Below are 26,490 nucleotides of genomic sequence, written 5' to 3' on the forward strand. Positions count from 1 at the left end.
CATGAAAGAAGTTGGTTTCCAATGGAACGGGCCTCATGAAATTCAACCTTTATTTTCTATGAATGTGATTATTTTCCCTCCAACTGGTCAAAGTGTTTTGCTAACAACTATTTTCTCCACAGATACAAACAGGTTTTCTTTTTAAAGATACATGTTTTTTGTCCCATGTTATAAAGATCAGCAGAGGGGCAGCCGCTTCCAAGTTTCCATTGGATGTTTTTTCCCTTAAAAAAAACACAAGTAGGCTTAACTACACAATGGCCCAAACTAATCTATGAGCTCCACTGGTAAAATGTTTATAACTGTTCTGAGAAGCTATTAATATATCCACAATATAAAAAGAACTTACATCTCTTCAGAGTTTATCACACATAATGCTCAGATGTTTTTCATCTGAAAGGCATCCTTTATGCAAGTGAGTCATGCACTATAGAAAATGGGGAAAAACCATTTTAAAATAGAGCATGTGTGTTCTGTCCATCATAGCTTCTGAATTTGAATTGCAAACACAGAAAATGCAAAAAGAAACAGCCTCAGACCTTTCCATATCTTTATTATTAGTATTTCTTGGTTTTCAGTCCTTCAGAATTCTACCACGAACATGGTCTTTTGTTCCACAGTCAGACAATAGTTGTTTTTAATGTGTTTTGTGTCTGGAAAGCTAGGAGGAGAAAGTTTTTACAAATAAATATGCATTCATGTTTATTCTGAATGTACAGCATCTGCATGTACGCTAACTGTGCTCCATTGCTGTATAATCAACTAATAGGGATGAAGAGGTGGTTCTTGTGGTACTTAATCTTAATTTAATAAATTAATTTAAAATTAGTCTTTATTTTCTGCTGTGATTTCACTGATCAGTTTGGTGCTAATTAGAGACTCAGTGTTAGCCAGCTGTAAAATGGAATTTTTTAAAATATGCTGTATGCTTTGAACAAATCTAGCTTGTTTTGGTCTGTTAAATGAAACAAAATGTTTATTCAACCATACATGAGCTTTGTAGATCAGGACTTTCCCCTCCTATAACACACTGAGCCCTCCCTCCATTTTATTCCTAGGGGGCACAAACAGCATAGGGGGCTGTGAGGAAATGCATTTTGTCCTGGGAGGTTTAAAATGAATCAGACCTCTACTTTGCATTTTAAAAGGTTTTTTTCCTCTCTGAGCAGAAAACAAGCAGGGCAAGGGGAAAGTCTGTTCATGTGTTTCCCAGAAGTACCTCAGCTCACCATAAAAATGCTAATAGATCTAGCAGGAGAGATAATGGGTGGGTCAACCTCTTCCCCTTCTCCTATCAGGGAACAGAGACTTGGAAGAATGAAATGCTAGAGGGACTCCAGGAAGGAAATGTCCTGGAGACCTCCAGGAAAAGCCTCTTTGACCTGGCATGACCTGGCCAGGGGATGGAGAAAAGAAAGGAGATTAAAAAAAAAACCTCTTTGCAACAGGATGCAGGTATCCTTTCTTAGGATGCTGAGGCCATGACAGGACCAAGGACTTCTAACTGAGGCAGCAGCCACTGACCATGTGTGACAATGCCTTCTACAATTGTTTCCTTAAGTGAACCTTAAGTGAATCAAGAGCAAAGGTGGTCAAACTTGCTTAACGTAAGAGCCACATAGAATAAATCCCAGATGTCTGAGAGCTGCAAGACATGAAATGTCAGATGTTCAAGAGAAGGAAGGAAGGAGATGGAGGATAGAGAGATAGAAAGAAAGCAACTTTAGGTTTAAATGCATTCTCCAAGCCACCAGCTGGCTTGGTGCGGTGATTTAAAGAGACAAATGCCTTCTCCAAGCCAGCCAATGGGACAACGGAAGTTTTGAGAGCCACACAATTTGTGTGAAAGAGCCACAGGTGGTGGCCACCCCTGATCAAGAGGTTTTTGTTATTGGCTCCCCTTTCCTAACCTTCCTCATTGTGCCTTCCTCAATGGAACATGAGAGTTACTCATGAGGCAGTGGCCCTCTTTAGATTTGTTAGAAGCATATTCAATCCTTTGGAAACATGTAACAGGAAAACAACTGTGAGCGAACTGATGATGGAAATGGAAAGAACGTTTTAGATGCGACTGCTGTCCCCAACAGCTATTTCTTCCCTTGGCATGTCCAAGACCTGAATCATACTGGGAAATGGAGCCAGTGGAAGCAACATCCAGCTGCATATCAGCAGGCAGGCCATCCAGAGGGCAAGCTGTGTGCATGGGGGAAGAAGCTTAATCAGCTATTCAGACTGACTCCGAAGCAGGTAGCTGCGCAGAGAAAAGAAAAGGAATAACTGCTGAGCTCTGCCAAGTTTCTGGATTCACATGGTTATTCCACATGCATCTATCCACACTCTGTCTTGAATTAGCACCCCAGGCTGACCGTTCCAACTGGTGGTGAGCAGATAGTCCCCCTCCCAATGAGGAGAGGGGGGGAACCCTCTTTTTGTTATAGTGTTCCCAGCTCTAGGTTGGGAAATACCTGGAGATTTTTTTTTGGGGGGGGGGAGCCTGAGGAGGGTGAGATTTGGGGAGGGGAGAGACCTCAGCAGGTTCAGTGCCATAAAGCCCACCCTTTTAAGAGCCATTTTTTCCAGGGAATCTCTGTAGTCTGGAGATCAACTGTAAAATCAGATCTCCAGGTCCTGCCTTGAGGCTGGCAACCTTACTTTACGATGAATAAGGCAGTCCTAAAGCCGAGGCTGTTCCAACTGGGCAAGAAGCCTGCTAGAGTCCCTGAAAATATACTACAAATTGTCCTCCAAACTGCAAACAGCTTTCTTCTTTAATTAAAAAGGTAAAGGTAGTCAGTCCCCTGTGCAAGCATCAAGTTGTTACCAATGTCACATCATGAAGTTTTCTTGGCATATTTTTTGTTTATGGAGTGGTTTGCCATTGCCTTCTCCAGTCATCTGCACTTTACCCCCAGCAAGCTGGGTACTCATTTTACCAACCTTGGAAGGATGGAAGGCTGAGTCAACCCTGAGCCGGCTACCTGGACCCAGCTTCTGCCAGGATTGAACTCAGGTCGCAAGCAGAACTTGGACTGCAGTACTGCAGCTTACCACTCTGCACCACGGGGCTCCTTCTTTAATTACCAGATTAAAAATATAGGAGAGGGGCCGGGCCTTGGTAGATTTTTTTTTTGCATGCAAAAAGGTTCCAAAGGCTTCAATCCCTGGCATTCCCACTTTGAAAAAGCATCAGGTAAGGCAGGTAAGTAGGTGGTGTGAACAACCCCCTGCTTGTTAGCAATATTCTCCCCAGCTGCTCAGTATAGAAGTAAACCCCGTCCCTCACTTTTGAGTATTCTGCTCCCTGAGTGAAAAGGTGAAATTCATCTGGATTCTTAGCTCATATATATACAGGGGTTTTTTTTTAGCAGGAACACAGGAATGCAGTTCTGGCTGGCGTGGTATCAGGAGTGTGGCCTAATATGCAAATGAGTTCCTGCCTTGCTTTTTCCACAAAAAACCCACGTGAAACAATGAAGTCAGAGGGTGTGAGCTAATATGCAAATAAGTTCCTGCCGGGCTTTTTCTACAAAAAAGCTCTGTGTCTGTCTGTTTGATTTAATAAAGTGACAGTGCAATCCCATTCAGTTTCTGCTCCATTCAAGTGTAGTGACACCCTTCTAAGACTTAAATGGATTTGGAAAGTGGCAATTCTGCTTAGGATGGCACTGTAATTTTTTTTTTTGCAAAGCAGCCTGCGGGCGGGGGATATGGCTTAATTAATTACATAGTAATTACACCAAAGCACTGTACTTTGTTTGACAAGAGTCGGCGGACTAGCTCAGCTGGAAGCAAGAAGAAATAGCAGGGATAATTTGCCTTCAGGGTCTCGTGGTAGCGAGGCAATTAGTTGCATCAGTGCTGTGACATATTTCCCTAGGAACAGGCAGCCAAATTACATGCTGATTTACAACACTGCTAAGTCCAATGGGTGCCATGAGGTGAGAGCCAGCAAAGGCAAGCCCCCTCCCCTCCTTCTCGCTGAGCTCACAACAACAGCCTGTGGAAAGTGATCCAGTAGTCAAACTCCACTGTGGGGATCAGATGTGAGCCAATCACTGGCTGTGCTTGGTTCAAGGGACAATGACTTGAACCCCCGCTGAACACTGTTGTTGTTTTTTTCAAAATGCTGTCGATTCAAACAGATTAGCATTTATTAATGTTGCTAAGGATATTGCAAAAATGTAAACAGCAGGGTATTTTTAAAATGCAGTGTTTATTTAGCAGAACAAAGTTTGATCCAGTGGCACCTTTAAGAGCAACGAAGTTTGATTCTCAGTATAAGCTTTCATGTGCATGCACACTTAAGACTGATCTATGTGATTTATGCCTAGTTTAACTGCAGCTGCCTGCCAAGCAGAGCAGTGGCACAGCAGGGGGGATGGAATAAATTGGGCTGTGTAAGAATAAATAAAAGCTGACTGCAATGGACTGCCTGGTTAGGAAGGAACAGGGTGAAGTAGAATTGCCAGCTCTGTGCTGGGAAAAACCTGGAGATCTGCGGGGTGGAGCCAGAGAAAAGCAGGGTTTGGGGAGGGAGTATAAAGCCATGGAGTCCATCTCCCAAAGCTGACCCTAAAAGCAACCTGAACAGTCATCAAAGGGCTGAGATGATAGCCTCCAGGTGAGGACTTAGGAATCCCCTGGCATTACAGCTCATCTTCAGACTACAGAGATCAGAAGCCCTGGAGAAAATGGAAGGTGGACCCTCTGGCATTTTACCCCCTGTGATCCCCTCTCTCTTCAGGCTCCACCCCCAAATCTCCAGGAGTTACTCAGCCTGGAGCTGGCAGCCTTACATCACAAAACCTTTATTGGCATAGCAAGACAACACCATATGGATAACAATAGAGTCCAGGATCAAAGAGAACATCTCCTGGAAGAATTTTGCTACAGATTTAATGGTTTCACTCTTGTTTGAAATACTGAAAAGATCTCACGGTCCTCTGATCGACCCCCTCAACAGCTGCAAAAAAGGCTTTAAAAATACAGCATGAAGATTGTAATAGAATTTACAATACAGGAGAACATGGTGATTATCCTCAATCTCATTCATCCCACATGGGCAGGCAACCTTACTCCCCATCCTCCAACAGTGGTCAGGGGGGACCTCGCAAACCCTACTGTCGGGATGACAAACAGAAAATCAAATCCCTGCTTGCGACTGACAAACAGGACAGGAGCCCAAGTGGTAGTTTTCTGAGCGTTCCTAGATCTAATATGAAGTTCACTGTGTGAACCTGGGCCAGTCATTAATTCTTGGCTACCTAACTTTTACCTCGCAGGGTTGTTGAGAGAATGAAACGCTCCTTAGAGAAAGTGTTGCATAAAAATGTGATTAAGAGATAGCAGTGGTACAAAAAAAGATCACATGCTTGTGGATATATCCTTTACAAAATGATATCATAGTCAATGCATAGTGATTTCATGGGCTGTTCAAGCTTCCAACAGAGAAAACGATGCTCTGCATCCTGCTCTCCAGACTGCTTTACAGGCCTGTAGCTACAATACCCCTCATAGACCCCGATGCTGGGAAAGACAGAAGGCAAAAGAAGAAGGGGTTGGCAAAAGATGAGATGGCTGGACAGCGTTACTGATGTAACTAACATGAATTTGGGTGGACCTCAGAGGATGGTGGAAGACAGGAGGTCCTGGCGTGACTTGGTCCATGGGGTCGCAAAGAGTTGGACTTGCCTGTTCGATTTGAACAACAACAAAAGCTACGAGAGGGCTCTCACCAGGCAATGCCTGCTTCCCAATTTGTCCAGCCCAGCCAGAATATTGATTGAGCCCATATCTGCTCTGGTAGGAGAGACAGAGAGACTGAGGAGAAAAAAACCTTTTGTAGGTAAAAGCTATTTTCATTTCCCTGCTAGTTGACAGCTTCTAGCTGGAGGTGTGAAAAGTGACAATTGTCAGGGAGGTCATTAGCATTTCTAAAGTATTGCTGAACTAAGCAGGGCTGGGTAGTAATAGACTTGCTGAAGGTGTCTCTGGCCAGGAGGTTATTAGCATTTCCAAAGGGTTCACCCTGACCTGGAAAAAGTTGGCTGCTCAGTCAAAACAAAACAAGAGCAGCTTCTCCATTCCTTCGCACAGTCCAATCTGTTTAGCAGGTTTCCTCAGAAGCAAGCTCCATTGTACTAAGCTGCCCCCTGCCAGCCCTACCAAGAAAAAATTCCTGGCTACAGTGCTGCTGGTGGATATAAGATCAAATAAGTCAGTCTTAAGGGAAATCAACCCTGACTGTTCCTTGGAAGGTCAGATGAAGCTGAAGCTCAAATACTTTGGCCACCAAATGAGAAGGGAGCATTCACTGGAGAAGATCCTGATGCTGGGAAAGACAGAAGGCAAAAGAAGGGGATGGCAAAAGATGAGATGGCTGGACAGCATTACTGATGTAACTAATACGAATTTGAGCAGACTTCAGAGGATGATGGAAGACAGGAGGGCCTGGCGTTACTTGGCCCATGGGGTCGCAAAGAGTTGAACTCGACTATGTGACTGAACAACAACAAAAGACAGGCTTGTAGACCATCGTAAGTCCAGCCCACTAGCTGTGTATGGGTGGAGTTGCCACTTTAGGGCATATACCTTTTGTCCTCCTCATGCCGGCAGAAAATAGGGGGACTGTGGCATAATCTATACCACCTTTGGAGAAAAGGCAGAAGAAAAGTATACTAGATCAAGAAGTATTTATTTATTTAGTTCCATTTACGTATATCCCACCCTCCCTACCAAAGTAGGCGCAGCTTGCCCTCTCTCTTCCCTGCTGATGGAAGTCTAGAAACAAGCTAGGAAGTTGATAATCTGATCCTCTATATTCTTCCATCTCTAATAATAATAATAATAAACTTTTATTTATATCCCGCCCTCCCCGCCGAGGCAGGCTCAACAGCTCTTTTCTCTGAAACACAACAGCTCTTTTCAGAGCTGTTTTGGCACCAGTGGAAAGCAGAATGGTTAGTGTCACTCTTATTGGTCTTGTATCCAATTTCCATGCCTCGAAGTTCCATTCACATAGAACCTACATGTGTATATAGAAATGTATGTGACAAGCATAATCTGGAACCATGCATTTTCTCAGGTATCAAACTATGCCAACAAGAGCCTGTGCATGTTTGGGTTTATGTATGGAGATTCTATTCACATGGTACCTAAAGTGGATAGCATTGTATCTAGCAGGAGCAATTACAATCATGTTTGCCATGCATTCATTTACTCACAAGTGAACATGTGAAAAGGGCAAATGTCTTTGCTCTGAGTATCCAATTAGCTCCTGAAAGGATAGAGGAAAATGCCTTGGTGTATGGAAGGAAGAAGGAGAAGAGATTGGATTTATGCCCTGTCCTTCACTCAGAGTCTCACAGCTGCTTACAATATCCTTCCCTGTATATATATATATATATGAGCAAGCTCTTTTGAGAACTGATCTTGAGAGAACAGCTCTGAAAGAACTTATGACTGACTCAAGGTTACCCAGCTGCTGCATGTAGAGGAATGGGGAATCAAACCCAGTTCTCCAGATTAGAGTCCATGTTCTTAACCACTATACCAAACTGGCTCTCAGAGAGGTAAGTGGTTATCCATACTGATCAAAAGCTGCACTCTGGAGAGGAACTGCCATGAAAGGATTTTTGAAATCCGTTGCATTATTTTTACTTGCTTGCTACTATCATAGAACCAAATTCCTGCATTTGATATGACAGAAGGAAATGAGGCTGACGTCCCAGAGAAAATAAAACTTAAGAGACAAGGTTCAGCAGTGTCTGTCTAAGGCCTGCTGCAACTGCCAATCTGCATGCTTTAAAAAGGCAACACCAGCTGTTACCAGCTTCCCCCTCCCCCTGTAAGGACAAGATGACAGATTATCCTTCAGACTTAAAACACTGAGTACCCAGCAGACATAATCTAGGACGTGGGAGCTGCTGCCAAGAGCACATGTGTCAGCGTGGAATCTCGGATGGCCCTAATACCCTCTATCATAAAGACTGTCTGATCTAAGCAAGAGATAACAACACCTTACGGGACCTGCATTTAGAGCTTTTTTGGAATTAGGTGGAAAATACTAGTAAGTACAACAGAAAGTTCTCTCATGAGCATATGGCAACTAAATGTGCAGAAAAGGAAAGTGGTAAAGTAAGTAAGAAGGAAGTAAATAACCGATGCGGTCAGTTAAAGAGGTATGCAGCAACTGGAGACTGTCACACAGAATATCTGTTGGAGCTTTTGCATCTCAAAGATTTCAGTTTTAAGCCCATTCTTAATTATCCCACTGAAATCAAAAGTGCTTAACAATAGCTGGATTGTGCTCCAAATCGGAAGACATTGCTCCTTCTCCCCCAGTTCCATAACTCTGCCTTTTTGTGGTATTTTGTGTGTGTTTGCACCTGGAAGTCATGTCAACCTTTGGTGACTGACACCTGCTGGAGGCCTAGAGGATATTCAGAGAGGGGGCTTAATAAAGCCTGCCCCTGTCCTCTCAACTGGCTATTTCAAAGAAGTCTTCCATCTAAGTACAAACCACAGTCGACCTTGCTTAGGTTCGGAGATCTGATGAGATTAGGCTTGCCTGGGCTATCCAGGGCAAGGCCATAAATCTGACTTTTTGACAGTGTCTCCCAATCATCACAAAATACCTGCAAACTTTCCAAACTATCCTATTAACATTACTTGTGGGCTGTATTTTATTTATATACTTACTTAATTTTATTTATTTATATATTCATTTTAATGAATCGCCCCATCCCAGCTATTGCCAGGCTCTGGGCAATTTACAACAATGACTAACAAATACAATCCTATAAAACCAATTAAATTGGTTAAAATAGGCCCAAAACCCCAATGGCATCCTATCAATATTCTTCTGATCCAGATTTCTGGATGCAGCATTGCGGGGGGGAGACCTTGTTGATGGGGGGGAGGGAGGTGCTAGCTTGGCAACCGTCACTGTCCTAATTAAAAGCCTGGTGGAACATCTCTGCCTTACAGGCCATGTGGAACTGTAAAACATCTCGCAGGGCCCTGATGTTCTGTGGCAGAGAGTTCCACCAGTTGGGGCCAGAAATGAAAAGGTCCTGGCCTTTGTGGAGGACAGCCAGACCTCTCTTAGGGCCAGGGATCACCAGTAAATTATGACTAGTAGAGCATAACAGTCTTCCAGGAACATAGCGGAGGAGGTGGTCCCATAGATACATGGGTCCCAGACCACTCAAGGACTTAAAGGTCATAAGCAAAACCTTGAATCTGACTCCATATGCAACCAGGAGCTAGTGCAGCTGGCGCAGCACAGGTTGAACATGTGCCATCTGTGGTGTTCCTGTCAGGATTTGCAACGCCACATTCTGGACCCAATGGAGCTTCTGGGTTAGACCCAAGGGTAGGCCATTGTAGAGTGAGTTACAGTAGTCCAGTCTGGAGGTGACCGTCACTTGGATTACTGTGGCTAGGTTCGAGTGAGACAGGAAGCGAGCCAGTTGCCAGGCTTAGCAAAGATGAAAAAATGTCACTTTGGCAATATATGTAACTTGGGGCTCCACTGAGGAGGTATCCAGTGTCACTCCCAAATTCTTGTTAGTTTGCACCGGTGTTAAGAGCGCCTGTCAAGGCTGGCAATCTATGCTCCAACTCCTGTCCTGCTCTCCCCAGCCACAGAACCTCCATCTTTGATGGGTTCAGTAAAGTATATAAAGTATATTTATTTATATACTTTATTTCTATCCCACCTTTCTCCTCAATGGGGGCCTAAAGAGGCTAATGTTGCTCTCCTCTCCTCTGTTTCAACCCCATGAGACTGGTCAGGCTGAGAGTGCACAACTGGGCCAAGGTCATCCACCATACTTCCGTGGCAGAGGGGATTCAAACCTGGGTTTTCCAGGTCTCAGTCTGACACTTTAACCACTGCACCATGCTGGCTCTCACGACTTTGGAAAGCTGCCTGAATATTATCTTTGTGGCAATGACTGATTGACACATCATTAAAAAGTCATATTATTTTTTGCTCAGTCCGATCATAGAGCATGAAACAAGTAAAGTTGGTGGTTCAGAAAAGGTTGTTATCACTAAAGTGGCAGGAATTGGGAATATGCTCCCCCCCACCAGTACTTTTGGTAATGTGTTTCATAAAAGAAGAGCTTAAAGGCAAAGTGAAGCTGGTCTGTAGGGTTTGGTGTAGTGGTTATGTGTGCGGACTCTTATCTGGGAGAACCGGGTTTGATTCCCCACTCCTCCACTTGCACCTGCTGGGATGGCCTTGGGTCAGCCATAGCTCTGGCAGAGGTTGTCCTTGAAAGGGCAGCTGCTGTGAGAGCCCTCTAAGCCCCACCCACCTCACAGGGTGTCTGTTGTGGGGAAGGAAGGTAAAGGAGATTGTGAGCCGCTCTGAGACTCTTCGGAGTGGAGGGCGGGATATAAATCCAATATCTTCTTCTTCTATCTTCTTCTACAAACTGAGTTCTCTGCACACATCACTACCTTTAAAGAAGCCAGACTCTAACCACTTTCCTCATCTGTTAAGTAAATCCAATACAGCAAACTGTCTCTGTTTTCCTTGAGTGTGAGGGGCGCATTTTTTGGAAATGACTACTGTAGAGTCATCCTTAAAGAACGTGTCCCCTGCAATCAAGGAAAACAGAAACTGCTCACCGCCTAAACAGATGGGAAATGGGTTTGGATTTATTGCCAGCCAGTACTGTGTAAAGCTGGGCCAGCTCCCAGACTTGGAGTTAGCCAAATGGGTGTGGTTTGATGCTGAAGACAGAATGACTGAAACCCCAAACAGCTGGAGATTTGACAACCAACGTTTTGCTGAGACCGCAGCCCTGGGACTCAATTCAAGCACCTGATATACCTACAAGGAAGCTGTACAGGGATGAAGATGATGAGGGAAGGGGAATTTCTTGGCTTATGATTCGCTAGAACAGGGGTGGCCAAATTGTGGCTCTTTAGCACATATTGTGTGGCTCTCAAAGTTGCCACTGCCCCATCAACCTACTTGGAGAAGGCATTTGTCTCTTTAAATCATTTTTCCATGCCAAGCCAGCCAGCGGCTTGGAAAATACATTTAAAGTTTAAGTTGCTTTCTTTTCACCTCTCCTTCCCCACTCCCCCATATAGTTGCTTTCCTTCCTTCCTCTGCCCCATCAGCTCACTTGGAGAAGGTATTTGTCTCTTTAAATCACTTATCCACATCAAGCCAGCCAGGGGCTTGGAGAGCCAGTTTGGTGTAGTTGTTAAGTGTGCAAACTCTTATCTGGGAAAACTGGTTTTGATTCCACACTCCTCCTGCTGGAATAGCCTTGGGTCAGCCACCTGCTGGAATAGCCTTGGGTCAGCCATAGCTTTCACAGGAGTTGTCCTTGAAAGGGCAGCTGCTGCAAGAGCTCTTTCAGCCCCACCCTCCTCACAGGGTGTCTGTTGAGGGGGGGGGGAGGTAAAGGAGATTGTGACTGCTCTGAGACTCTGAGATTCAGAGTGGGGGGCAGGATATAAATCCGATATCTTCTTCTTCCTTCCCTCCTTCCACTCTCAAAGAGCTGATGTTTATTCTATGTGGCTCTTACATTAAGCAAGTTTGGCCACCCCTGCTCTAGAGTTTTGATGACTAGAGACTCCTAGAAAATTATGCATACAAAAGACTTGTTACACCCGCAGGATTAGCATCAGGTCATATGCGAGGACCAGCAAAGTTGGGATTCAGCTGCCAAGAGAGGCGGTGGGTCAGAAAAGGATGGGTATCCAGAGAGAATTGCAGTCTCCTTCCAGGGGCTGTCAAATTGCAAGCCTCTAGGTCTGCAAAATGTCATGCCACCAGCCTTCCTTGGAGTTCAAAATGGCTCCCTCTGGCCCTTCTATAACTCTGCCTTCCATCCTTCAAGGGTCAAACATCTGCCTCTGCGCAGTCTGCAAATAAATTTATAGTGGAACCGTAAGCAGAGTTACACCCTTCGGAGCCCATCAACTTCAATGTTAGTGCTGGACGAGAGTTAACTCTGTTTAGGATTGTACCGGCAAACATCTATAAACCTGGTTTCTTTTCTCCTATCTGTTTGAAATTTAGCAGGGGTTAGGACTGCCCTGGCCACTGGAGGAGTAGGGTTGCCAATTCCAGGTTGGAAAATTCCTAGAGATTTGAGGATCATAATATAGTGGGTTCAATGCAATTAAGAGGAGAGGTGGTGATGATCATAGTTCTTTTATTAGGCACAACATAGTATAGGGCTGCACGGAAAAGACTCAAGACTGGGCCAACGGGGCCAACTATATATACATTCAGGCTCCTGCGCAAGCATGCCATTGGATCATTCAAACCAGCAGAGGGCCCGTGATTGGAGCAGGGCAGCAAGGATTTGGATCCTACTGCCCTTTGTTCCTGAGTCCCCAAGCTCAGGCCTAAAGGCTCTAATGAGCCAGGCAGGAACACCCTTACAACATAACAACATTAGTTCCTATACACAACAGGGATGGAGCCCAGGGAGCATTTGGACCTCAGTGGGGTACAATGTCACAGAGTCCAACTGGTCTCTCCAGTCTGGAGATGATGTATAATTCCAGGGGATCCCCAGGTCCAACCTGGAGGCTGGCATCCTTAACAGGGGTGTGTAATACAGTCCCTGAGAATTTCATTCTAACTGTACAGATAATAAAAAAGATCCAGCCTTCTGCATATATTTCCCATGAAACATTTCCCATTGAAATCAATGAAAGACTGGAATAAGGAAGAACTGAGTGAAAACAAATAACATTTTTGAAAATGAAGAAGCTTGCATGTTTCTCATCTTTGGGCTGGATATCAGGAACTGTGAGCAGAGCTCTCATGAGTGATTTTTTTTTCTGCCTTCCTTACTCCCCTCCTCTCCAGAAGCTCCCTTTGAGCCCAAAAAGATGGTGCTGGGAGTGGGGAAATTTACCAATGCCTTATTGCTAAGTATGTTAACCATTATTTTTAAAATATTTATGGTGTATTCATTTTTTTGTTGTTACAAAACCTTGGTCCCAGTTTTCTGGAAGAAAGGTTTATAAATACTTTCAATATTTATTTATATTATAGTCTGCTTTGCTGAGAATCCAAGCGGATTACACAGTGTAAACTGATGCAATCAATATGATCAGACATCTAATAAGCAATGTCCTAGGACTAGGATAAAAGATATCTGAAAATGAGCACAGGATATCCCTGGACAAACACATGGTACAGAATGCAGATACAATGCAGAGAAATTGTATTACATCAGGAGAAAGTAACACAATGCCAGCAAGATAATATCTGCAACAAACAGGTAATATGTCCTATACACAGTGGTCTGCCCTCACCTACGTGGTCCAGGCTAGTCTGATTTTATCAGATCTCCGATGCTAAGCAGGGTTGGCCCCAGATACTACTAGGATGGGAGGCCAGCAAGGAAGTCCTGGGTTGCTACACAGAGGCAGGCAATGGCAAACCACCTCCACTAGTCTCTTGCCTTAAAGCCATAAATTGGCTGAAACTTGACATTACTTTCCATCGCCACCACCACCCACAATGCTATAGTTCACTGCCCCTTTCCCTTAATAAACTGCCTTCCTAAACCATTCCATTATAGTACAGTTTTATTACCTTTATAGAAATGCCCTCCTGAACGATTCTATTTTATGCAGTTCAGGGATGACCAAACTTCAGCTCAGGAGCCACATGTGGCTCTTTCACACAAATTGTGTCTCTCTCAAAGTCCCCAATGCCTTGTCGACTGGCTTGGAGAAGGCATTTATCTCTTTAAATAACTTCTCCAAACCAAGCCAGCTTGGAGAATGATTTAAAATTGCTTGCTTTCTACCTCTCCCTCCCTCCCACCATCTATTTGCCTTCCTTCCTTCCCTTGCAGCTCTCAAACATCTAATGTTCATGTCTTGCAGTTCTCCAAACATCTGACACTTATTCCATGTAGCTGTTATGTTAAGCAAGTTTGGCCACCCTGATATAGTTTGTGGAATGAGAGAAGTAAGCATGGTACATAAAATGCCATACACCACACAGAAAGGAGGAGAAATGGGGGCATAAATTGGTCCCTCCTCTTTTTTCCAGGAAGGAAATGGCAGAGAAAGTTGCATGCAGCAGGGAGAGGGAGGTGTACTTTGGACCTATATTCTTTAGTGCTCTAGAGGTCAAAGCCCAGTCAGGTTTTAACCTGGCTGCATCCCAAAAGTCTTGTAGCTTTGAAATTAAAAGTTAGCTACTCCAATGATACAACAAGAGGCATCAATGTCCATGTTATGCACACTCATCTCACTACCATATCTTCCTGTTCACTGGTTTTGAAGGGTTTTTGTAATCTTTCACACACACACATATACACAAAAACTAACAAACCTGTTTAACCAGAAGGGACAATAACATGAGGTAGCTTAAAAATTCTAGCCACCCAGCATGATGGCTATTTTAGAAACAATGAAGGAATCTTATTTATCATGCTTGATAGCACAAAGTGCTTACCCTTTTTACAGAAGATGGACAAAGGAAATGTGCTTGCAGCTGTGGTAATCATTACCACAGCACAGGAGGGAGGGAGGGAGGGGGAAGAGTTTGCAGCTACGTCCAGAATGTATGCCGTGCATGACCACAGTAGCTTCCCTTGCTGTTGTGTCAGAAACATACAAGCCACATTTGATTTCAGAGCAGAAAAGAGGTAGCAAAGGTAGCATGTTTTACTTTGAAAAACCATCTTGGATGATGGCCCTGGTGCTGATCTTGCCTGATGAGAGATCAGTAGGATTGTTCCTCTTGCGTTATACTCACATAAAATTCCAGTTGATAATGTTGAACAAGCACAGAAAGAAAAGTTTCCAGAAAACTAGATCTCGGTCTCTTGGCTTCAGCAGGGACAACAACCCCTTTATTTAAATCAACAGGAGACTTAGCAAGTTTTTATTCTGCTGTGAGCTTTTCTGGCCTACAAAGCGTGCTCTAGTCCCCAAAAGTTTATGGCAGAATAAAAACTCAATCACTTGTGGAGAATTATTTCTCCAGTTTTGCTGCTCCATGTGGAGTATTCCTGTGCACAAGGAGTGGCAAAAGCAGGGAAATGGCTCCCCCCACAGCACTATTTCAGCACAGGAAAATATGTGGTATGGGGGGAAAGGAGCCCTTCCGTCTCTCTGCAACAGCATTCTGAGCATCTAGGCTCTCCTTCATTTTTTAACAGTCATCCCACAGCTGCTGTGTGTTTTCAGACTTCTTTAAAAGCCAGCATGTCTAGTTTTGACCTTCTTCTATGGATAATACTTGCATAACTGAGTTCTCTTGTGAAACTAAGATGCCGCTATGAAGGGTTTTTTGTTTTTAATTCTTACTTTGTGGTTAGCAATCTCTGTTAATTTTTCCTTTTTAAGCAAAGTAATTACTGCATAGTTATAGTGTATAATATATTCAGGGTGCATGGTTCTGGGTGCTGAATTTGCTTATGAACTGTGTCCAAATGCAAGTAGTTGAGCCAATTTTTGTTTTAATGTTGACAAAAACTAAAAGAAAAAGAATGAAGGACCAGCCTTTTAATAGCAAAGCGCTAAGCCTTTAGTATAACAGTTTATTCAAGTTGTTTCTTTTGATAGGATTATGACTGCCAGGGGACGGGAGGGATCCCAGCACGGTATAATGGAGTCCACCCTCCAAAACAGCCATTTTCTCCAGGGCAACTGATCTCTGTACTCTGGAGAGCAGTTGTAATTTCAGGAGATTTCCAAGCCCCACCTGAAGTTTAACAACTCTAGATAGTACCTTGAAATGGATTAGAGGTCAGCCATGTTTCTTATGATATGATCCTATTTCATCTAGCAAGTGGATTAATTGAGCAGGGAATTAAATCAAGAGCCTGAGCGATTAATCTGGTCTTTTGGAAGACCTACTGGAAGATAACACCCACCCACCCCACTTTACAGGTCAAACATCTGCTTTGCATGTGGAAGCTCCCAGGTTCAATCCCTGGCATGTCCTGTTAAAAGGATCAGGTAGAGTAGATGATGTGAAAAATCTCTGTTTGACAACATAGTGAGCTGCCACCCATCAGACCAGACAACACTGACCGATAGTCTGACTCAGCATAAGGCAGCTTCATATGTGTTTCTACAAGAACAGAGGCATGCAATTGCTGCTCCAGGCTATGATGGTCTCAGATTTCCCCTAGGAAAGCTCACTACTTAGGCTTTCATCTCCTGTGAAGAGAACAGGCAGCAAAAGCCTTAAATGGATTCTCTTGAAGACTGGTCAAAAGTTCCAGGCATGCCTAAATATGGGCAGGGCTTGAAGCACGCATATTAGCTAGGAAAGGAAGATAAGGTTGCCAGCCTCCAGGTGGGGCCCGGATATCCCCTGGAGAAAATGGCTGCTTTGAAGGGCGGACTCTATGACATTGTACCATGCTGAGGCCCCTCCCCAAACCCTACCCTCTCTTGGATCCACCCCCAAAGTCTCCAGGTATTTTCCAACGGAGACCTGCAATCCTAAAGATGCTTATGGCACACACCATAAGAAGTATGTGCTTTGAACAAGTCTACAGACTTAAGAGTTACAGATCAGTCCTTGCCTTTCCCACAATCACTGCAACAAGTTCCTTCGGCAGGTTTTCCCCTCCCCCAAAGCATCTTACTGCCTTTGATGCACTGAACAATTTAGCAGTAAAATCAACAGTTTCCCCCAGTATCTGATGCAATGGTCATCTGCTTATTTTGTTGTTTCCAGACACAGAATTAAACTTGCATGACAATCTGTGAAACAGGACTTTTTAATATTTGTGGATTATTCATGGCCTTCAGCCTGCTATTCTGTCTATGTTGCAAGGAAATATAGAGCTCCTGTACATTTCAAATTGGGAGGAAGTTTGGAAGACAAAACATGTCCTGCAATAATGAGAATAGCTTTTTCTGCTAAAGAGTCCTTTTTCTATGCAACTATTAATGTGTCTTCCTTTGTATTGTCTAGTCCCCTTTATCTTTCTCTTGAAGAAAATCCCTAAATAAAACCACACTGCAACATTACCATTGCTATGACCCAACCCACTAAATTGGATTCTGTATATAACCCTTCTTTTTGTCAGTAGAGCTAACGCCACATTTTTCTTTCTGTTTGGCTCAAGGCTAATTAACACGTGTCTGTTCATCACTTGTACAACACAGCACAGCTGAGTTTGTTTGCTCTATGATGCCCCATTCACACATACAAGTTATCACTTGATGAATGCGTACATGTGAAGGAGCTCCAAGTGCAATTAAATTCAGGGTGACTGAAAAACCATGATATCCCTTTGCCAAAGACTGCATCACCTTTTCCATCTTGTATCTACCACTGTGAGAGCTACAAAAAGGCTGCTCTTGTTCAGATCCTTCTATCTTGTGGGCACATTTATATACCTCAGGACAGCTAATTTAATTACAGGTGGTTCTTGTCACTTTGGACCTTTCCTTGTCTCTAACAACCATGAATTCCTAGCTGTCCTTCCCTATTAATGTCAAAAGACAGATGGGAGGGAAGCTGTTGTTAATTCCTAAAAGTAAAGATGCTGGGCATGAAATCAGCCTAGAAGTCATAACTCTGTCCTATTGGCCTGCTGGTGGGTTGGAAAAGTAACTTACTGGCCAGAGAAGTCACTCTGCACATATGGATCTTTATTGCTACTTTAGGCAGTTCTGGAATTGACAAGCCTCATAGAGAGGTGTGGGGAAAAAAGCTCCACTGTACATTTTTAAGGCTGGTGTGGGCTACATTAGACAAGCATACGTGGCAGAATTCCTGAAATGATAGCTGTTTCTGTCAAAACAAATACCCTCCCAATGTTTGTACAGTTCAGAAAGAAAACTGCAAATGGAAAACAGAAACGTCATTTGCTGATATGTGGCTTTCCCCCCCTAGACCATAGAAAGCCAAAGAACAAACTGCAACTTGTATTGCAGTGCTTGGGAGATTGGGTGACGGAAAGTGCTGTCAAGTCACAGCTGACTTACAGTAACCTTGTAGGGTTTTCAGTGCAAGAGTCTTTCAGAGGTGGTTTGCCATTGCCGGCCTCTGCATCATGACCCTGATTTTCCTTTGAGGTCTCCTATCCAAATGCTAGCCAGGGCCAACTCTGCTTTGCTTTGGAGATCTGATGAGACTGGGCTAGCCTGGGCCACCCAAGTCAGAGTGCCTGAATAAAACGGATGCATACTCTAAGAGTTACAGGGTTAATTTGAATTAAGGAAACACCTTAAAGGCAAGATTTAGGTCTTGAGAAAATGGCCTGTCTCTCCAGCATACAAGTGTTCTGGATAACACTGAATGAAAATTATTCATGTTTTTGCAATTTCCTTTTGTTTAATATGGACAACGTTGGTCTTCTGCAATACAACCCAGCTCTTTTTTTCAAACTTATCCCATTTGTCAAACTTGCCAGTTTTTAAAAACACAGTAGAAAGCCTGTGAATAACAATGGGATGAACACACACACCACAAACAACAGTGCATTTTTATTAGGGTTTGTAGAATTTGTGCATTTGTCACACTGCTTTCTATTCTTTGAAAAAGTTAATGTCTGTCTCCAACACATAATGACTGTGCCTGTAGCAGTCCTATGTGAAAATGTCTCTCATCTCTTACATTTGTGCACAAATCAACTAAAATAGTTCTATCTCATGACAATGTGCTGAACATTATATACCCAGATTCCTATCCTGAGCACAGTTGGGCTGTTTAGTGCTCACCAAAACCCGAAGGAATTTCAACCTAGTGAAGAATCAAGAACAGAATCAAGAGCCCTGCTGCTGGATCAGTCACTGGTTCCTCTAGTCCAGCATCCTCTCTCACACAGTGGCCAACCAGTTCCTCTGGAGGGCCAACAACAGGGGATAGAGGCTTGATGTTGTCTGGAATTCAGAGGTTGACTGCCTCTGAACTATGGCTAGTAGCCACTGATAAACGTATCTTCCATGAATCTGTCTAATCCCCTTTAAAGATATCTCTGCCTGTGGCCATCACTGATAGTGATTCACTACACTCTCTGGCAGCAAATTCCACATTTTAATCATTCAGTTACAGCCTATGTCACTTCATTTATAAATTATTAACAGTATTACATTTGGCACAGAGTGGTAAAGCAGCAGTACTGCAATACTGTGGTCTGAACTCTCTGCTCACGACTGAGTTCGATTCCAGCGGAAGCTGGATTCAAGTAGCCGGCCCAAGGTTGGCTCAGCCTTCCATCTTTCTGAGGTTGGTAAAATGAGTACCCAGCTTGCTGGGGGGAAAGTGTAAAAGACTGGGGAAGGCAATGGCAAACCATCCCGTAAAAAGTCTGCCGTGAAAACGTTGTGAAAGCAACCTCACCCCAGAGTGGGAAACAATTGGTGCTTGCACAGGGGACCTTTCCTTTCCCTTTCTTATATTTCTTACATTTACCTAGAAGCAAGTCCCTCTACAGTTCCAAATAACTACATACAGAACTGTGGCCTAAACAATCCAATTTAAAAAGTGTTACTTTACCTGTGTTGATGAATACTGCAATGGCTTATTATAAGAATTTTCCACACCTTTTCATATCCTAGACTTGTCTGGTTGGCCCTGGCTGGTCTGAACTCATCGGATCTGGGAAACTAAAGAGGACTGGATCTGGTTAATACTTGGATGGGAGACCACCAAGGAAGCCCAAAGTTGCTACACAGAGACAGGCAATGATGAACTACCTTTGTTCACTTCTTGCCTTGAAACCCTAGAGAGTTTCCATAAGTCAACTGCAACTTGATGGCACTTTCCACTACCATATCATGCACTTAAAATGCTTATGTTCCACTCATTGAAAATATTCTCAAAGTAGATATACTCTACAGTCTAATACTAAACAGAGTTACACCTTTAGAATCTGAATGAAGTCACTTGGCTTAAAAAGGTGTAACTTTACTAGTTGCCAGCTGCAGTTTTGGAATTTCCTGAAAATTTGGGAAGGGGGTAAAGCTGGGAGGCAGATTTTGGGGCGTGGAGGCAACTCAGTGGGATACAATGCCATATAGTTTTCTGAGGCTGCAGTTTTCTCCAGGGGACTGGTTTATGTAGTCTGGAGATGAGCTGTAATTTCTGGAGCTCTCCAGACCCCACCTGAAGGTTGGCATTTCTAAACTCTGCTTATGACCACAATGTTAATACATCATACTAAAACATACAGAAACTAGCAGCATGAACACACCTCAAAGCAAAAACGATTAAAAGGAGCATCAAGCAGATAAAATGCAAAGATTCAAAAGCCTAACTATAAAAATAGGAATTTATTGTGGTGGGGCAGACAGTTATATAAAAATATTTCTTTTTCTGCTTTTAACACTGTTTATGCTTTTCAATGTTTGAATCAGATGTATGTTCCCCTCCCTCCAGTTGCTACTGTTGTGATGATAGTGTGTGATTTTTAAGAAAGCTGGGACCTGTCTTAAGCATTTTTTTTCTGGAAAGGTAACCAACCTAAAACTTTCAGTAACTAAAGAAATACACACATGTGACTTCTATTTTTTAAATTTAATCTTGAATTTATTGGAAAGCAGTCTTGGAACTAGCTGTCGATTTCTTCCCCTTTCTGCTGAAATTTCTCACTTCGTCCTACACCCTTTTCTGAAAGGCGTTCTATCCAGTTCTATTGTTCACAATAAACTGGATTGGGAGTTGCAATATGAGTCTGGATGAAACAGCATAAGAAGTTTTCTCTAGCATGTGTTCAGTTCCATTCCTTCTGAGTCATCTCTCACCACAGGTTTTTCTACTGTATACTGTACTGTGATATCCAGATACCTTCAGCCTAAGAAATGGTGTTCCCAGAGTGTGGAAGACAGATAAGAAACCCTTCCACTGCCTGGCATGCTATGTTTTTTCCCCACTTGGTTAACAAAGGTTTTACATGATGATGTCATCTTCCTTTGATTGTTTTAGTAGGAAACAGGAACTTCTTTTAGTGTTTTCTTGGTGAGGGGGGGGGGGTTGATAAACCTAAAGTCGGCCTGTCATATAGTAAGACCCCTCCCCAAAGCCCCAGGAGTGGGTTTTCACGATTTCACAATTTCCTCCCACCAGCTTCTTTTAGGAACCAGCCTACAATTTTTTGTCTAGCTACGCCCAACAGTAAAGCATCTTCAAACTATCAACTCATTAAAATCATATAGTTCCAAAATCTCAAGATCCCTTTTTTAAAGCACAAGATCTGCTTTAAAAATCTTGTCATTTTTATAAGCGATTCCAATATTTCTTTTCAAAAAGTCTGAATGCACTTGATGGGTCTTTGGTTTCCTTAACTCATTTTGACCCCAGTTTAGCAAACCACATTGTGGTTACTGAGTACTTGCATTTTTAATTCCTTAAGAATTCCTGGTTTTCATGTGGATCTCACACTGCTATGCTTACAAACAAATCTCTATGCTGCCAGAAATCCTATCACCTGCATCCATTTTGAATGACTCCTTGGAGGGACAGAACAAAACCATCTCCCCATTAGTTTAAAGAAGGAGCTGGTTTTATACCTTGTCCTTCACTTCCCGATGTCAGAGTGGCTTCCAATCTCTCACCCTTCCTCTCCCCACAACAAACATCCTGTGAGGTAGGTGGGGCTGAGAGAGTTCTGAGAGAACCATGACTGGCCCAAGGTCACTCAGCTGGCTTCATGTGGAGGAGTGCGGAATCAAACACAGTTCTCAAGATTAGAGTCTGCCACTCTTAACCACTACACCAAGCTGGCTCTTTATACCAAGCTAGCTTTAGCCATCTCCCTCCACAGATCTACCATATTTCCTTTTCTTGGGGGGGGGGGAGCTCCATTCAACTCCTTGGAAGCACTTTGGGAACAAGTAGTGTTGCATTTGGCTAGTAATACCTTACCATTGCTGCTGCCTGAAGTTTTATGGCCAGAATATTTATATGCCACCTTTTCCATTCAAAATGTTTAAGGCAACTTACCCATCGTATCATGTACCTTTTAAAAAATCCCAGTAGACATTTCCCTCCCCTCCCCCCGCTTCAGGGTCATCAGAAAGCGGGGGGAGGGGAGGGAAATGTCTACTGGGAACCCCATTATTTCCTATGGAGATTTATTCCCATAGAAAATCATGGAGAACTGATCTGCGGGTATCTGGGGCTCTGAGGGGGCTGTTTTTTGGGGTAGAGGCACCAAATTTTCAGTATAGCATCTAGTGCCTCTCCCCCAAATACCCCCCAAGTTTCAAAAAGATTGGACCAGGGGGTCCAATTCTATGAGCCCCAAAAGAAGGTGCCCCTATCCTTCATTATTTCCTATGGAAGGAATTGAAAAGGTGTGCCGTCCCTTTAAATGTGATGGCCAGAACTCCCTTTGGAGTTCAATTATGCTTGTCACAGCCTTGATCTTGGCTCCACCCCTAATGTCTCCTGGCTCCACCTCCAAAGTCTCCTGGCTCCACCCCCAAAGTCCCCAGATATTTCTTGAATTGGACTTGGCAACCCTAGCCCACCAGGTTCTCAACCAGATGGAATTTCCAAGTAGTCTTCTAAAGCACCTCCATGTGAACTGTAACCGATTCCTCACTAGCAGTCATTCTGCTCCTGGGCTTCTGCTTTCCCCAGCTCAAGCAACTGATTTCCCACCAGTTGCTGTACAGGCGCATTTTGATCCACAATTCCCTCCAATTTCCCTCACGGTTTCTTGCTCTCCAAAAAACAACAAAAAGAAACTGCAATGGAAATTGGAGAGAGATGCGGATCAAAATGCACAAAATGCAGCAACTGGTGGGAAATTGATCACTTGAGCCTGGGAAAGCAGAAGTCAGGGGGCAGAGTAGCCCAAAGTTCCAAGACACAAGTGACTATGGTTAGGTCCACCTTCTCCAGAAATAGACACAAGTAGTGCACCATTATAAGTTGGCCAGATGCATTATAACAGCACAATCCGAAGTAGAAGTACACTCTTGTCAACCCACTGTCTTTGCTGGACAAAGAAGGGTGCAACTTGGCGTAGGATTGCATTGCAACAACCTCCACCACCTGAAAGGAGGGGGAAGGCAAAGATGTCCAAAGTTCCCCTGCCTATTAAGATGCACCTCCCTTCCTATTCACTTAACGACTGGGCGCCCACCTGCCTATGTCTCCATCTGCCACCCATGAGTTCCTTCCAGTACTTCCACTCAGAGATGTCTATACTGCCTGCATGCCCCTTTAACAAGGGCACTGAATGGGAGGGACTCTACTGTGGTCTGCAGGAGTGTTGCTGCAATGCACCACCCACACACCCTTCCTCTGCAATGCTGGGGCAGTGGATGCAGCTGGGACAGCATGGGGGAGAGAGCTTGCAGGTGAGTGGGTGGTAGGACACACACTCAGATTTAAGGGGTGCTGGTGGCAATGAGTGCTGCCATGGGCTTCAACAGATGCCCCCCCACCTCAGGTTATGTTGTTGCCATCATGCAGAGGTGGCCAATGGTAGCTCTCCAGATGTTTTTTGCCTATAACTCCCATCAGCCACAGCCAGCATGGCCAATGGTTAGGGCTGATGGGAGTTGTAGGCAAAAAACAGCTACTGTTGGCCACCCCTGATACAGTCAGCAAGAAGTCTAGGAACACACCCAAACTACAAGCATGCTCTTTCAGCTGGAGTAAAACTCCATCCAGGCTGGACACTTACTCGCCATCAATTAACACAACTTCTGTTTATATTTCAGACAGCTTACCTTCATCTAGTACCTCACAGTGTCCAGATACCAGTTATATATACTGAGTTTGTAGCACCGTTAAGTTTTTACTGGATTTTAGACTATGTAATTTAATTAATGCATGAACAGTTTTATATTGTTATTGTTTGATTTTATTGTTGTTGTATCATGGTACGTACCATGTCCTGTAAGCCGCCCTGAGCCTGCCTCGGCAGGGAGGGCGGGGTATAAATAAAAATTTATTAATTATTATTAGTAACGGCACTGTGAGGGGATGTTGTTAATTTTGACTGTGGATACAAACAGGCCGTGATACAGCCCTTTCTCCAAAACTAGGAGGTCTGGAATTGTTCATAAAAGGTGAATTATTTACAATATTGAGACTCTTTAATAGACTTCTGTAGACAGTAACTTCCGGTTCTGCCACTTAGGAGCAAAGAGCCACATGAGAAGGGGTTTTGGCAGGGTTGAAGGTAAGATTAGGTCAATGGGAGCACTACCCTACCCAACTGGAATATCTACTCACCCCAGCTGGAAAAACTTTTGTTTTAACAGGCATTTAAATGTGTGATGTTTCCATTTAAAAGAATGAAAGTTTAAAAAAAAAAACTACCAGGAGAAATTGTGGTTTAAAATACAAGTCAGAGGGAGCTGATGATCTTTTCTTGCTCCCAAGTACTACTTATTCAAAATCCACCAATCTGACCCACCCAAGATTCTTCCTAGTGGATTTTCAATGTAACTATCATTTGTATAGTTATTTAGGAAAATTGTATGCCATCTCTCTGGAGTCTTGCTCAAGGCAGCTAAAATTAAGAAACTGTCAATATAAGAGCAACAAGCCATTAAAACAACCCCAGCAACATTAAAAACATATATATATGGACCCACACCAGAAATAGGAAGTGTGGAGATGACAGGAATTAAAGGGCAGTCAGTCTCTTTCTTCTCCCATGGCAAACTATAAAATATGGTGTTGCAACTTGCATTACATCCATACATTCACCAGGTTAAAAATGAGTCTGCCGTTTTCTTTTCCAGTTGAGCATCAAAGTGACATGTGCACATATGTTCATTTAAACCAACTTAAAATACTATTCTGAGGATCGCATTCATGTGGATTAGTGGTACACTGGCACTAGCCAATACTTCCCCCCATCCAATTCAACCTTAATGGCTGCAGGAACCTGCAGAGCCTGTTTTCCTTGAATCCACCTCATGAGGAGAAAATGTACATTTGCTTAGAGAACTGCACAAACATTACACTTGCTTTCCCGCCCCGATATCTCAAGGTTCCGCATCCATCCTGCATTAATGATCGACTGCCGGTACTTTCTTACAGGCCCTGCTCTCCGGCCTTACCAGCAGCCCAGATGCAGGTAAAGCCGCAGCTCTAAAATGCCAGAGAAAGCCTCACCTGCTTAATGTATGGATGGCAAGCGGCTATTCAAAAGCAGAGGCATGAAAGGGGCGGGAGTGGGAATCCTACCCTTGCAACCACATCCATATTAGCAAGCAAAACCAAAAAGCCAGTCTTCCCTTTGGGTTGCATGGGAAAACTCCGCTGTGTTTCCAGATACACAAGTTGCAATTTGGAAACAGAACGCTTTCTGCCCAACTTAGCTGGCCAGGAGTTTTCCGCCTTTCAAAAAAAAAACTTTGAAAGAGGCATTTATTAGCACTGAAGGAAAGGCAGTGAATTATAAGAGTTGCGGTTACTCAACTTTCCCCCAGTGAGCAAATAGAGGCGAGGAGGGGAGGGGGCACCTTTTACTTCAGGGAAGCAGGGAAAGGAGAGAGCTGCTATCGTTGGAGGACTCACCCATCTCCTTGCTTGCTCTCTGCTGTTTTCCTCATTCCAGCGAGATTGCGGAGGCGCCTTTCCCTTCAGACTCTTTTTAGGTCTCCCTCGTGGAGAAACTCATCCCTTGGCATTTCCTGGCAAAAGCTTCCACACCCTTCCGCGCTTTTCTTTCCAAACGTAGCAGTTCCGCGCGACCCAAACCCGAGCGCTTTTCTTCCCCCACTTCTTCCCCCTGTCCCCGCAAGAGCCTCGCGGTGAGAATAAACTTTCCAAGTATATGTGCTTTCAAGCCTCTCTCTTTTTCTACTTCCTGTATTTATGTGAACAGGGGCTTTCAGGAAGAGGCAGTCCTTGGTGGTCAAGGGTGGTTGGGTTTTCTTTTTATTTTTTTTAATCAACCCATTTTTAGTCATGAACCTTCCCTCAGATTGTTAGAAAAAAAAGGCCTGGGGCTGTGAATCGCTGCCTTTTGTACCCGGCATACCCTTGGAGCCCAGAACAAAATGAGGGAAGGAGGGATTTCTTTCGCCGGCCCTACAGGTACATCTTGGAGCTGAGGCAGCTGGAGCACACAGGGAACTTGGGAAGGCGCTTTCGACAGCCGCACACTGACCGCCTGCGAATTCCAGAGGTATGTGTATTTGGGTTGGGAGGGAGTAACTGGAACCAGATGGAGGCTGGAAACCTTCAGGCAGCTTTACGGCAGGACCTGCAAGAATGAAGCGTGTAATGCCAAAGAGGAGCACACATGCCTAACAACATTCCCTTAGAGCTGCCAACCTCCAGGGGGCGGCTGGAGATCTCCGGGGGTGACGTGATATGATCTCATTCATCTGCCAGCTGGAAAGTTGGTGAACTGTTTCTGTCTCCTGTTCGTGGCTATGAGGCTAACTTTTAACGATTGTTTTATTGATTTTATTGGCTTTTAATTGTTTAATGATGTTGTAATCTGCCCTGAGCCCGCTTGTGGGGTAGGGTGGAATATAAGTCTTCTAAACAAGGCGCTTTTTTTTTTTGTATACACACATACACACACACCT

General features: G+C 43.8%; 1 protein-coding gene across 1 annotated transcript in view; it reads right to left on the bottom strand.

Moving 5' to 3' along the window:
- The window catches only part of RIN3 (Ras and Rab interactor 3), a 120,813-nt gene extending 94,954 nt beyond the window's left edge, over nucleotides 1–25,859 (bottom strand). The window contains exon 1 of the mRNA XM_060262391.1: nucleotides 25,469–25,859. Coding sequence (XP_060118374.1) covers nucleotides 25,469–25,503 — 35 coding nt within the window. The 5' untranslated portion in view covers nucleotides 25,504–25,859. The remainder of the gene's footprint in view (nucleotides 1–25,468) is intronic.
- Between the last annotated feature and the right edge of the window lie 631 nt (nucleotides 25,860–26,490).

The sequence above is a fragment of the Heteronotia binoei genome, chromosome 21, assembly GCF_032191835.1.
Source record: "Heteronotia binoei isolate CCM8104 ecotype False Entrance Well chromosome 21, APGP_CSIRO_Hbin_v1, whole genome shotgun sequence".
In the NCBI taxonomy this organism is placed as follows: Eukaryota; Metazoa; Chordata; class Lepidosauria; order Squamata; family Gekkonidae; genus Heteronotia; species Heteronotia binoei.